Source organism: Hemicordylus capensis, chromosome 4, assembly GCF_027244095.1.
Source record: "Hemicordylus capensis ecotype Gifberg chromosome 4, rHemCap1.1.pri, whole genome shotgun sequence".
Classification (NCBI taxonomy): Eukaryota; Metazoa; Chordata; class Lepidosauria; order Squamata; family Cordylidae; genus Hemicordylus; species Hemicordylus capensis.
Genome location: NC_069660.1, coordinates 98013838 through 98027884, shown reverse-complemented (window position 1 = coordinate 98027884; position 14047 = coordinate 98013838). Strand labels below are relative to the sequence as shown.

The following is a 14047-nucleotide window of genomic DNA, read 5'->3' as shown; positions in this document are numbered from 1 at the left end:
ACTATATGGTTTTGAAACAGATGTTATGGCCCAGGAAAGCATGGTGTATGATGACATTGACACAGAACAAAGTGATACAAAGTAGGTAAACAATATTGATAAAGGATCTATTTGTCCCGTATTTGCCAACAGCAATGTATCTACAGATCTATGAACTGCTATGTTGTCCAAACGATGTACATATGAGCATGTTGTGTGTGTGTGGGGGTACAGAATCGGGTATCAAGGCTGTGTTCTAGGGCTTGGTTAGATCCAATTCTTCAGCCTTGAAACTTTGTTTTGAACAATATGGTGCAATCCTAGAATGCTTATTCAGACTTATTTGCACTTCAGATTTAAATGGTCTTAACAACATTTTCTTTCCTCAAGAAAACAGGAGTTGTAATTCTGTGGAGATTACTGAGATGCCCAACAGAGTTCTTGGTACTCACACCAAACTATAATTTCCAGGAATATTTGAGGAAGCCATTTTAATTAAAATGAGAGAAAACCATTATATGTTTTGGCCACGATGGCCAATAGAGATGATGGGTGTTGTAGTCCAACAACAGCTTGAGAGCCAAAGTTGTGCAGCCCTGCCTTATAGAGTGCTTTTCTTGTACTCTCATATCTGGAATTATGGTGGGGGCCTTAGGTCAACAGGAGTGATACCCAAGGCAAGCTTGAGCCTTGTATCTTCAAATTTGAAAGTGCACCACCAGACTTGTCCATTACCTATACCTAGGCAATGACACAATGGCCCACATATTCTGCAGTTTGTGGCTGTTCCCAGCTGCCCATGCTCTTAGTGGATCTTTGGCAGTCTTGTGCAGGAGTGCAAATACTCAAACTAGCATACCCAAACTTTATTTTCAATGTACATTCTACCCCCAAAGTCCAGTCATACTAGTTTAAGTAGCTGTGCTCTTGCACAACTCCTCCAATGCTTCAATAGGACCCTACAAGTAGCATGGGTGGCTGCGAGCTGTACATTAAGCCACAGAACATGTGGGCCAATGCATCTACTATATAGATACCGAATATTCTGTGAAGTGGCCCAGGGATAGGTGTCTAATCCTGGAGTGAGATTAAGAACTTCTGGTTTTGGTTCTGCTTCTGCTCCGCAATGATATTGATTGATAAATACATAAACATGATATGGGTGTAGAAATGAAAGAGGCTGGGTAATGCCTGGAGTTGTTAAGGACAGCTTGGGTTGAGTCAGCCTCCATTCAGCCCTAAGGGTGAAGGAGCAGCCAGGCATTTCTTATTTTCTTCCCTCTTTTGTCGCAACTATTTGCAATATGGGAAACACACTAATGAAATTTTTTCCTTCATCCCTTCCCACTTATGTATTACTCAGCTATTTTTCTCATGGGTGGTTTTGACTACACACAAACATGCCCCCCCCCCCGCTTTCCCAAGATTTTCAGTGTTGTTATTCCTGGGGTCCATGGCTCCCACCCTCTCTGGAAATTTCTGATAATCAGATCTGCCTGACATAGACGCAACTGTAAAGAGTTCCAGTTTGTAACAAAAAGTGCATACAGTTGTGCAGACTGCTCTTGCGCAAACCCATGGATTTGTGCAATGGATGGCCATTGGAAATAATGGCTATCCATTGCATAATAGCATTTGTGCAAGAACGCTCTTGGATAACTGCATGCACATTTTGTCAAAACACACATGGAATGTTTCACAGTAAGGCAGCCATTTGTTTTCAGGTATAATAAAAAATGGGCCCAGAAATTATCTTCAGATTATGGGCTGTGGTTGGTGGTTTTCTTTTTTTCTCTTGTCTTGCAGTTGTAGATTAGCATAATGAAACGCTAACATATTCCAGAAATTAGTTCTTCAGCATTGGAATAACTGTGTACAATTGCATTTTGTGGGATAAAACTTTAATATGGCTGTATAAGTCCATGGTGTCAATGTTCTTGTGCTGTTACAATATATTTTTTCTTTCTAAATAAATTATCTTTTTATGCTTGCATTAAAAGAAACAAAACCATACTCCTGTAGCTTTGCACTGGATAAAGGCTGCTCAGTGCTCTGCTTGCAACCTATTGAACCACAAGTCTGTGTAGTGTTGTAACAACATGATTCCTATTTGAAAATGTTTTTGTGATCCAGTGGTGCATGAAATGAGGCCTGTTGTGTGATAGCTGGTTGGTCTCATTGATACCCACTGTCTCTTTGGAACATCAGCATTTTGCAGCATCCGTGTCATTTGGAAATATGTCAGGGTTGTGTGTGGTTGTTTTTCCCCCCTCCCCTCCAGAGAGAAGAATGAGATTCATAAAACCTGGAAGTTAAAATTCCTCATGTCAAAAGAGAAGGATCGAAGGAGAAACGGCGATGATGCAGAAACGTAATCAAGGAAATGGGTGTTCTAATCAACCAGAATCTGGGGTGGGGGTGGTGGCTGGTTATTTCTGTTCTGCATTTCTATGTTGCAAAAAGCAATTCAAAATCTAAAGAAGAGGCTGTTGTCATTACACATCTCAAACATAAAATTGCACATAATAATGCATAGGATATTTAATGGGACAGTGATTACATGGAAGATGTGAATGATCTGTACAATAGACCCAAGTGCAACTGGTTGTTACTTCAGTGATTAGTTATGTGGATGATACCTGGAGGTCTTTCACACAGTCAAAAATTGTGTTCTGCCTTGATTCCACACATCCAAAAATTGGGAGCACACCCCACTCCCAAACCTGGGTAGAACACAATTTTTGATTTTGTGAATGACCTCCTGGAGGACTCAGAGTGCAAGAGCCTACCAAGGACTCGGTTACAATTCTTCTTCCCTTCTACCTGTGTTGTCTTGTGAGATGAGATGAGATGAGATGGGATGATCAAGGAGAGGAGTTGAATTCCCATCCTACTGCTGAGATCTGACAAAGTGAGGCGTCCTGCCTCACAGAAAAAGATGAACAAGGTTAACGAGTTGCATTACCTGTTTGGTTCAGGGCTTTCTCACACTTAATCATTCATCTGTCTCCTCATTTAAGTCTTTTCAGAAGTTATCCTCCATGCATTAATTGTAGGGGAAGCAGGGCCACACCAGCTAGCAATGCCCCCCAGGCATCTGCTTGTTCAGCATGTCTGCTCAGGGCATCACTGAAAGCTGGGTTGGGATGGTCCTTGTGATTTAGAAATGCAGATGCCCAAGGCCATGGGCAGTGGGTGCACGGGTAGCATAGCTAGCTGTTGCAGCCCCCTTCCCATGGGTTCGGTTAATGTGAAGAAGTTAACTTCTGAAAAGAACTTTAGAATGGACTGAAATCTTCATACAACATTTTATAGTAGCTATTGATGTGCTTGTATGCCCCAGGAATGTCCTCACGTTAAACTTGTTCGTTGATTTGTAGGTATCATCTTGGGTGATTGTTTATGATGTACCTCTTCTTGATCAACAGTTCTCTTTTAGTCCATATGATTGTGTGTCTGATATGCTAAAGAACCTTTATTTGTTTATGAACATAGCAAACCACTCCAAACTGATAAAGTCACTGCCATTTCTACAGAAAGTGATTACCAATAAAGTTGTCTTATACTCTACAAATCCACACAGATAGCTGCTTATGTGGAAGTAAGCTTTATCCATACTGATAACAGCTACAAAGGATTAGCTAAACTTTAAACCATATAACAGATCATAGTGCTTTGCATCTTTTATCTAAAAACATGCCATGTAGCAAACCATTTTTGAAACTGAAGGGAGATTCAGAAGCATTTTGCAATATGGAGTTTGGCTTCTCAATACAGAAAAGTGTATTGATTCCACTGGATATGTCAAAGGCCATGGGTGCTATGTGAAGTGGCTCTTTGGAGCCTGGATCATAGAACCATATTTTTAACAGTAAAGGCAAAATGTGGAATCTGGGATGCAGATTGTGTGTACTTCCTGGACACAATTCTTACACTGTGAACTGGACTCTCAGGTTATATTGACCAGAATACACATTTGCACTTTAAAATGGTTCTCTGTCCTTTGTCTTTTATTAATAACCTTCACAAGTTACATATTCCAGACTAAATGGAATTGTTAGTTCTTAGAATGCATTGAATATTCACAACAGCACTGTTTTTGTACTAAATTTTTGTCCACTTGCTAGATTTATCACGTGTGTGTATTTTCTTTGTAGCCCTTCTTCCAAAAGCCTCTTAAAAGGCAAGAAATATAATGTAGAAAAGAACAAAGTGACAAAAGAAGAAAAGTGGTTTAGAGAGAAGTTCATGGTATGTTCTCTCTAACTTTAAAAAAAAAAAAAAGCTTGGGATATGTAGCATAGTTACCTGTAGTTTAAAACTGACTGCTGTGTGGGTCATGCATGAAAATATGGCTGAGTTCAGACGAAATAGGAATCCGAAGGTCCCTTCACCTCCGATTACTAAAGCTGCACATCCAAACTCAAACTGGAGGTAAGGGACCTGAAGGTCCTCTTGCTAAACTCCACTTCAGTCAGAGTGGAGTTTTGCCTCCCCTAACACTGATTTTGTGGTGCTAGCATTATGTTTGAATGCTGGCACCGCAGTTTGGGCCCAACGGGACTGGAGCTAGCGGGGAAAGCTCCTCCCTATTCCAGTCTGATTGACTGTGTGGGCTGTCCTTCTGTCAGAACGGAAGCCCGCATAGCCAGCTCCCCCACCTCTCTGCAGTCTCACTGACTGCAGAGAGGCCCCTCTCCTCAACACCTGAACACAGATAGGAGAGCTGAGGGAGGCAGGCCCTGGAACCATGGGTTTATTGGACCCGCAGCTGCATGCTACATCTGAACCTGGCCTATATTTCACAATCTACCAACTACTGTTGTATGTAGAACTGTGAACAGCAAAATTCTAGAAAACTGTTCTGTTAAATTATTTTGTCACTGGATAGATAAAAAGAAACTGACAGCTGCCAATGATTCTAGAGAGAGAGATTCATGGGCTGCAGAGCATGTAGGTGCTTGAAGAATTATGTGCTGCAGAAAACAGTAATGTAACTTTTTATAGGGAAAGTATGCTAGGAGCACATCAAACCAGCATTCTAGTATTAGTAGTAGTGGTTTTTCTGTCTTCAGGGCAAAATCATGGTGCAAACTTAAGTATTATGCCCCTTAACCAGTAGAGTCCAACCAAGATATGGCATCTGTGATTTGCCAGGACATATAACATAACATTCTCTGTGGTTACCCCACAGTGCAAATAACTGAATATTGTCTGGAAATGTTTTATGCTTTGAGTATTTGGCCATTTGGGGGACTGGTGGTCATGGTTTTCAGTGCTAGAGAAAAGACATCAGATACTATAATATTCCCAGTTTTCCCCTGCCACATTTCTTAATTTTATGCAGTTGAAAAACATTTCTTCTTTGCTTTTAATCTGTTATTAACCTGGACTGAGGCCTTGGGGAGGGAGTAGGCATAGAATCAAATCCTGGCTTTGTTAAATTTTAGGGACCATGACCCCCAGGTCTGCTTTCAACTTCATTGAAAGCTATCATATTTAAAAACAATTTAGAAATGTTTGCAACAAATGTGCTTGATTTTATTTGAAAGGGTATAGATCTCCTTAACAGTGTCTAAAAAGTTCAAGATCCTGTAGGCTGGGATCCAAACTGTTCAAGCAGGATTTGGACTGTGTTTCTCAAATAGTAGCCCCCTGTACTATATAGCAACCCTCTTCTGAAACATGTCCAAGCAGAGGGTGATGAGCATGCCTGTGCATTTGCGCCGAATAGCCTTTTTGATCGCAGTCTTGTGGCTCTGTCCTGTCCATGTTTGTTCAGAAGTAGGTCCCACTGATTACGATGGGACTTGCTCAAAGATAAGTGTGCGCTGGGTTGCAATCTTACTGACTTGATTTTCTTTCTCCCCCCCGCCCCCGACAGTATGAAAAAGAAATCAATGTAATTAATACAGCAATTGTACAATGTTCTAATAGTTTGACCAAAAGAGAACTTGACTTGCGTGTCTCAGCTGGAGAACAACTTGAAGTCATTGATATTACTGAAGGAAATCAACTAATATGTCGGAACTCTGAAGGCAAATGTAAGTGCTGTTGAATTAAAGGGCCATGTTTTAAGTGCAGCAGAAACAAATTTGGAGGGAAGAGGCCAGGTAGAAACTTGCAAACTCAGTTATTGTAATTTCCAACTTCACAGCTGGCCATTCTGCTGGCATTGTAGGGAAACAGGGTAGAAATTAAATGAATAAAAAACTGAAGTACAAACTAAAAACTGTTTGTACTAGTGTGAATTCTGGGCCTCTCAAGCTGAGAACCCAGATCATTGATGCTTATTTACTTCCAGAAATATGAATTCTCCTCCCCAAAACACTATGGCTTATATAGTGCCATTTGCTTGGGTCTGTGTTTAAACTGGCAATTTTAAATGGATAACCTTGCCAGATCTTTGTAAATTTTAATTTGAATGCTAATTCTAAGGTGGAGGGGTGTGTATATATCTATTTGGGAAGTTGGTATGCAGCTAATGGCAAAAATTGATACCAAAATTCATTAATATGATGACTTCTTTCTTCTTCCCTAGATGGATATGTTCTAGTAGAACACTTGACTTTCAGGTAGACTTTTACAGATCTTCTTATTTATAATCTGCAGAAATAAATAGTATCAGTTGCATAAATACTCTTTCTAGAGGAAGAAGCAGCATATGTATTGAACTGGCTGTGTATGTGTTTACATTTGATAAATTTTATCTCTAATCTTAGGAAATTTGAGGTTATTCAAATAGGGAATTGCAGTCTTCTCCCTGCCCACTCATGATGGGGCTCACTGGCAGATAGTCTGACTAATAAACATGAGCTGTGCCATGCTGAGCGAGATGTGCCCTGCCTTGGTTCAACTAACACACCACTGGTGCTTGTGTTGAAGGAGGGGCAAATTTTGATGACCTCCCCTTCCCCTTGAAGTGCTCTGTGACACCTGAAAATATGTGCCTGAGGTTTGCACAGGCCTCAGAGACATTTTCAGGTGGCACAAAGGGCATCCAGGGGAAGTGGAGGTTGTCAAAATTCACCTATCCCTATGCATAGGTGCTGGTGCTGCATTCGTCTGGAGCTCAGCAGCAGCATTTCTTGCATAGCACTTGGTGCTGATTTAGGGTTTCAGCCACTGTATTTAGGGTGAAATGAAGAACTTTCAAGCTTCCTGAAATAAGGAGGATGGCGACTGTTCATAAACAGTTGGAAGAGTGGCTTAGCGCTCCTTTTTAGTAGCTTTGGCTACATATATACACATGGTTGCTGCAGCTAGGAGACACTAAACTCAGAGAAGCAAGGGTCTTGCAGTAAAGAGCAGATCAACAAAAATCTTGGTAGCATCAGTGTGTCATCACAGATGTATATTGCTGTATTTTGCATGCCAAGCTTTCAGCTAGAATCTGCATGCATTCAAAATCTGAACTTTTTGTTTTGGTGAACTAGATCCGTGTGCAAATGCTGGAGTAATTGTGTGCCTTTTTCCCCCTCCCCCCGCAGGCATTAGTGCAGTATACCTGAAGCACAGCTAACATTCCCTATGAAGTGATGTATGGATACATGTGCAGAAAATAAGCACCAGGAACCTTCTTTGTTTGGAAGTAATATAATTGAGTCGCAATCTAAATGTTGAACTCTTCAGTAGCTCACAGTTTAATGGGCAGCTGGCACATGCTTGAATGATTGCCATAGAACTGTGTGTGGTGGTGCTTCTAAACATTGTAAGTCTAGTTGGTTAATATTCTTCAGATTCATGCTATGTTATATGTGGCTTCATAACTTCAAGTTAGATGCTGGGATCCAAAGAGCCCCTCCATGTATTGGAAGATCAGTCTGCCTGAATGAATGAATGAACTTTTCTGGTTTTGGGGCAGGACTGTTATAGGCCGGGGGAGCCCAAAGGTCCCTGGGCACATGCAGAAATCACCTCACATTTATTTGGATCATGTTCACAATATTTACCATTTTTGTACCAACAACTTGTACAGTGTTTTTGTTGTGGGGTATGTGTGCATGTGCACATGCGTGCTCTATCAATTTTTGCAACTGTAATTCTTGGCACTTGTTTTTAGACCTGTATTGAGTCTACACAAATTCTCATGCGTATTAGGTATATTATGTTTGAGATATTAACTTCTAGAAGTAGATGTAAATAAAATGAATTGTAAATTGGCGTTTAATAAGACACTATTCTAGAGGCACTGTTGCTAAGTGTAATGTGTTGAATATTAAATTGTAAGTTGCTTCATACAATTGGCTTAGCACATAACTAAGTTTCTTGATTTGCTTTTTTATATGCCTTGTATGCTAGCTCTGTTTTTAAAAAAAATATCAAGAGGCATTTTGAATGTTTTTCTATAGGGGGAGGAAAAGGTTCAGATTGAAGGGCGGGGGGGATGAACAAGGACCAACTTTGATCAATTCTCCTAATTTTGCAAGTGATTATCTGGTTCTCTCCCCCATTCCCGAATGCCCTACACATCATAAGACTTTACCACAATTGGCCACACCATCATAAACTGCCCAAGGAAGGGTTGAGTAGTCTTATTAACAATTACCTGAGCCCATTTCAAGACTTGCTGAATGAATATAGGAAAACTAATATTCTAGTGCACACACACAAAAAGGCTCACCAAACCAATTCTCCTCAAGGCTGCATACACACATTAGCCTAAAATGAATATTTGTTAATATGAAGTATATTTATATCAATTATTGATTGGTTTTGTATTACTTTTGGAAAATTTGTCACAGAATTGACACCTGTTAGACTTACAAGATATACACACGTGGACAAATGTGTTGGTACCCCTCCACGAGAAAAGAAGATCCCACAATTGTCTCTGAAGTAACTTGAAACTGACAAATGTAATTGGCACCCCTCATTGATTGTTCCGCATTTAACAAAAATCAGACTTTGCTTTAGAGTTTTGATGCAACAGAATATTTCAAATAATAACACAAATGAAAATGGCATGGACAAAAATGATGGGACCCTTAACCTAATATTTTGTTCCACAACCTTTAGAGGCAGTCACTGCAAATAAGTGATTCCTGTAGCTCTCAATGAGACTTCTGCATCTGTCAACAGGTAGTTTGGCCCACTCTTCCTGAGCAAACTGCTCCGGCTGTGTCAGGTTTGAAGGGTGCCTTCTCCAGACTGCATGTTTCAGTTCTTTCCATAGATGTTCAATAGGATTCCAATCAGGGCTCATAGAAAGCCACTTCAGAATAGTCCAATGTTTTGTTCTTAGCCCTTCTTGGGTGCTTTTAGCTGTGTGTTTTGGGTCATTATCCTGTTGGAGGATCCATGACCTGCGACTGAGCTTTCTGACACTGGGCAGTACATTTCACTCCAGAATGTCTTCATAGTCTTGAGATTTCATTGTTCCCTGCACAGACTCAAGGCACCCCATGCCAGACGCAGCAAAGCAGCCCCACAACATAACCGAACCTCCTCCATGTTTCACAGTAGGTATGGTGTTTTCTTTGAAAGCTTCATTTTTTCATATGTGGACATAGAGCTGATGTGACTTGCCAAAAAGCTCCAGTTCTGTCACAAAAAAGCCAGACTGGAATTTGCTAAAATGCATATTGACAAGCCACAATGCTTCTAGGAGAATGTCCTTTGGATAGATGAGAGAAAACTGTAAACTATCTGTATAAGATAGTTACTTCGTCTTCTCATTCTTTTCGTGGAATGGCAATGAAGTTGACTTATAGGAATGACACTATGTATATTAATGAGAAATATTCAAGCTATATTTCCTTGGCTATTATGCCAGTTATCTGAAATCCACCACATGATTCATACTATTTTGGATGAGTTGTTTTTTTTAAAAAAAATGAAATGTTTCAAGGACAGTACATGGATGTCTGAATCTAGCACTTGGCTCCAAAATGTTTAATATTGTATAAAATATGTGGGGGCTAAGGAGCACTGCCCTGTCCTGAGCTTTCAAACCATGACATTAGTGGGGTTGGGCACTGTACGTTTATGCTTGTCATCTCACCATGTGATCATTATTTACACTTTTGCTCTTAATGGCTAGTGCTGTAGCTCACATTTTTTCATTGGTATCCAATGTTCCCTCTAACAGGGATTCCCAGATGTTGTTGACTACAACTCCCAGAATCCCCAGCTGCAATGGCTTTTGCTTGGGGATTATGAGAGTTGTAGTCGTCAACATCTGGGAATCCATGTCAGAGGGAACACTGTTGGTGTCTGATAAGTTATTAAGTTGCCCCCTCCCTTCTTGGTACATGAATCCATGCCTCTAGTTGCTTGCTAAGGCAATCTGAAGATAGTTGAATGTATAACCTTTAGTTTAATGAGCAATGGTTGCCTTAGCATTTAAAATCTTTATAAGATTATCTTCTGTTTATTTAAGTGCAAATATCAACCATGGGGTAACTATCACATTCAGTGTAGTACACTAAAAACATTTTCAAAATAGAGTGAAAGTCTTCAGTTGCAGTTATCTAGCCTTCATTTTCTGCATAATTTAACAATGTTAAAAGTGTGGTTAGTTGAAAATAATCCTGGCTTACCTTTTTAAAAACTGAAGTATAATATGAATGTATTTTTGTGAACTATTCCGCAAAATAGTTCATCTGACTTCATTGCCTGATGTCATAGGGAGCGATGATGATGATGATGATGATGATGATGATGATGATGATTTCGATTTCTATACCGCCCTTCCAAAAATAGCTCAGGGCGGTTTACACAGAGAAATAATAAATAAATAAGATGGCTCCCTGTCCCCAAAGGGCTCACATTCTAAAAAGAAACATAAGATAGATACCAGCAACAGTCACTGGCGGTACTGTGCTGGGGGTGGATAGGGCCAGTTACTCTCCCCCTGCTAAATAAAGAGAATCACCATGGTAAAAGTTGCCTCTTTGCCCAGTTAGCAGGGATACTCATTTTTAAATAAGAGGAAATACAATATAAGAAGGTCTTTTCAACCTTCTTAAAGGGCAAATGCAAGTGATATGATGCTATTTAACCAAATATTTCAAGGACACAGTTGCAGTCACATGGTTTGCTGTTCTTGTTTTGCACAATAAGAAAGAAATACTGCTAGATTTACAAAATATACATATATGTATAATGCCTCAGAAAACCTGAATTCACTTCCAGCAACAACAATAAATACTACTAGACTGTATTGATATTTATTTAGCTTTCTGAAGTTAGGATACAGAAAACGACATTCAACACTTGGGAGATAAAATCATAAATGAGCATGAGCAGCTTCAGTTAAGGCAGTTTTTCTGCAAGAGATTTGAGGCTTTGTTAAGACTAAATTTACATTTGACAGAACAGAAGGAAAACACATTAGAATAATCATGTGACCAGTTTTTGTCCATTAAACAGGTGTATGAAGAAATATTGCTGTTTAAATGCATTGAGAATTGCATTTTCTATTGGTGCCAATGTTTACTCTTTCCATGTGGAATTTCCAAAACCAATATTGCAATTATGGCATAACTCATGAGAAACTCCAGTTACAGGTCAGTGACCACGCAGTCAGTTATATGCAAGTTATATAAAGTCAGTTATATGCAAGTAAAAGAACTGTACACACAGCTGGAACTTGCTTCTGAATTGTTCTCCAAAGCAGCTCCCACTTCTGCAAAGACTTCAATCAAAGAGTGGTTTATCTTTTCCAGCATGGCTGCTTGTGTGGAGAACACAAGAGAGTTGTGTTGTGTGGAAAGAGTTCTAGGAACATTCCGTGTGTATGTATTTATAAGCTCAGGTTTGCTTGTATCATGGCTATAGCCTGCTACCCAGTCTAGTACTGAAAGGTTTCAATTGAGGAATTCTGCCTACAAATCTCTTTCATGTTTACTTCAATGGAAAGGCAGTTCCACGAGTTCAACCTGTGGAACTGCTACATCCTTTGAATGGGGTATCCTGCAGCAACTTCTCATATACCTTACACAAATTCTGGATTGGGATGAAGGAAAACATTATAACATAATCCTCTCTAATAAAACATTTGGTGTCTGTCCGTGGATGGACACCAAGCGTGCGTTCGTGCCTGCCTGTTCTGGGCATGTGTGAAGCGCATGCCCAAAACAGAGCAAGGCAGCCGCGAACGCCAGCACCCGACGGCCATGTTGGGGCCGGGAGAAGGAGAAGTGGCCGCCACCCACGCCGGGAGGAGAGTGCGGGCGAGGCGGCGGAGCCGCGGCCACGGCCAGAGGTGGCCGCGGTGGGGCAACTGGCGGCGGGAGTGCGGGTGAGGTGCCAGCGGGGCCAGAAGCGGCCGCCGCGGGGGGAAAAAAGCGGCGTGGGAAACGGCGGCCCAGAAGCAGCCACTGCAAACAAAGGAGAGAGGCGGCGGGGGAAGAGGTGGCGGGGAAGCCGGCCGAAGTGGCGGCGGGAAAGCCGGCTGAGGTGGTGGCAGAGCTGCCGCCGAGGCCTGGCGCCGCCAGTAAAGCCGGGCGGGGGGGAAACCTTGGGGCCCTAGCCCGATCCCACCATTCCCATCCCCCCCATATTACTAAGGGCTAAATTGGCCCTAAAAAATGCCACCGCGGACGCCGCCGCTGAACCACCCTCCCAGCTGCCCGATCCCACCTCTCTCTGCAAAGGCTCTTCTCAAACTGGCGCTTTGAGCGGAAAGGACGCCCTTTCCGCTCAAAGCGCCAGTTTGAGAAGAGCCTTTGCAGAGAGAGAAGCTCTGCTAGTGAGCTCCTCTCTCCTGTAGAAATGGTGGGATCGGGCAGCTGGGAGGGCATTTCGGCGGCGGCGTCCGAGGCGGCAGGGGCCGAAGCCATTACTAGCGCCCGTTTTTCAACGGGCTAAAATTCACTTGTTATAACATAACTGGGAAAATGTACAGTGGGTGAAATAGTACTATGGTACCCTTGCATCTCTGCTTCTAGTCTGTATAAAAACAACCTTAACAGAAAATCTTGTTCCATATAAATATTGTCATAAGAGAAAGTGGCAATGTGGCAAGTACCCTTAATATATTTGATAACTTGTGTGTTTGATACTGGATTGGGTACTTGTAAAATGAGTGAAGATGAAACATTTGTGACTTGTAGCTAAGCTGTGCAAAACTTGACAAAATCTATTTGGATTAGACTCGAAACTGCTTCAAAAGAATGGGATTTGTTCAAATTGATGTGAATTTGAATCTAATTTGAGCTATTTTGATTTGAATTCAGGCAAATTTGAATAGATTTGAACAAATCCCATTCTGTTCAAGTAGTTTCAAGTCAAATCGATTCAGACTGAATCACAGTAATGGGCTGGATAAGGGAGAATAAACCGAGACTGAATCCAGATAAGACGGAGGTACTTATTGTGTGGGGTCAGAACTCCAGAGACTAAGGAACAGGTACACAGTCTGGGAGTACTTCTGGATCCACACCTCTCCCTGGTATCTCAGGTTGAGGCAGTGGCCAGAGGAGCTTTCTATCAGCTTCGGCTGATACACCAGCTGCATCCATTTTTTGAGATGGACAACCTCAAAACAGTGGTACATAGGCTGGCAACTGCCAGACTTCTGCAATGTGCTCTTTGTGGGGCTGCCTTTGTACACAGTCCGGAATGCAGCAGCCAGGTTGGTCTCTGGGTCATCTTGGAGAGACCACATTACTCCTTTTCTGATAGAGCTACACTGGCTGCCAATAGGTTTCTGGGCAAAATACAAGGTGTTGGTTATAACCTATAAAGCCCTAAACAGCTTGGGCCCTGGGTATTTAAGAGAATGGCTTCTTCATAATGAGCCCCACTGCCAATGAGGTAATCTGGAAAGGTCAATCTCCCTTTGCTGTCAGCTCATCTGGTGGCTGATGGGCATTCTTGGTTGCTGCCCCGAGACTGTGGAATGCGCTCCCTACTGAAATAAATCTTTCCCATCTGCCAATTTTTAAAAAGCATTAAAAAACCCACCTCTTCCCCCAAGCTTTTTCAGCTCTTTCAATTTTTTAGGTTTTAATCTGTGTTTGATTTTAAATTATCTAAATTGTTTTAAGTTTTTGTGTATGTTTTTAACTTGTTTTTATGTTATTGTTAACCGCCCAGAGACAAACGTTTGGGGTGGTGCATA

The 14047-nt window shown here is 41.4% G+C and overlaps 2 protein-coding genes across 7 annotated transcripts in view; one reads left to right on the top strand and one right to left on the bottom strand.

Annotated features, from left to right (window-relative positions):
* Positions 1-8238, top strand: part of FYB2 (FYN binding protein 2) — a 54510-nt gene extending 46272 nt beyond the window's left edge. Inside the window, exons 15-20 of one of the 5 annotated variants that reach the window (XR_008305714.1) lie at positions 21-81; positions 2261-2350; positions 4137-4230; positions 5917-6023; positions 6521-6554; positions 7470-8238. Coding sequence is in view for 3 of the 5 variants with exons in the window: in XM_053243662.1 (XP_053099637.1) it covers positions 21-81; positions 2261-2350; positions 4137-4230; positions 5864-6023; positions 6521-6554; positions 7470-7476 (446 nt within the window). In the remaining 2 variants the exon portion in view is untranslated. Of the gene's footprint in view, positions 1-20; positions 82-2260; positions 2351-4136; positions 4231-5863; positions 6024-6520; positions 6559-7469 lie in introns of those variants that run through there. The other 4 variants (XM_053243662.1, XR_008305715.1, XM_053243663.1 and 1 more) reach the window with 4 other exon arrangements.
* PRKAA2 (protein kinase AMP-activated catalytic subunit alpha 2) overlaps positions 1-14047 on the bottom strand; it is a 124593-nt gene that overhangs the window by 79286 nt on the left and 31260 nt on the right. Inside the window, exon 10 of one of the 2 annotated variants that reach the window (XM_053243668.1) lies at positions 2501-2900. The exons of the other annotated variant lie outside the window; for it this stretch is intronic. The gene's annotated coding sequence lies outside the window, so the exon portion shown is untranslated. Of the gene's footprint in view, positions 1-2500; positions 2901-14047 lie in introns of those variants that run through there. 2 annotated transcript variants of the gene reach the window in all.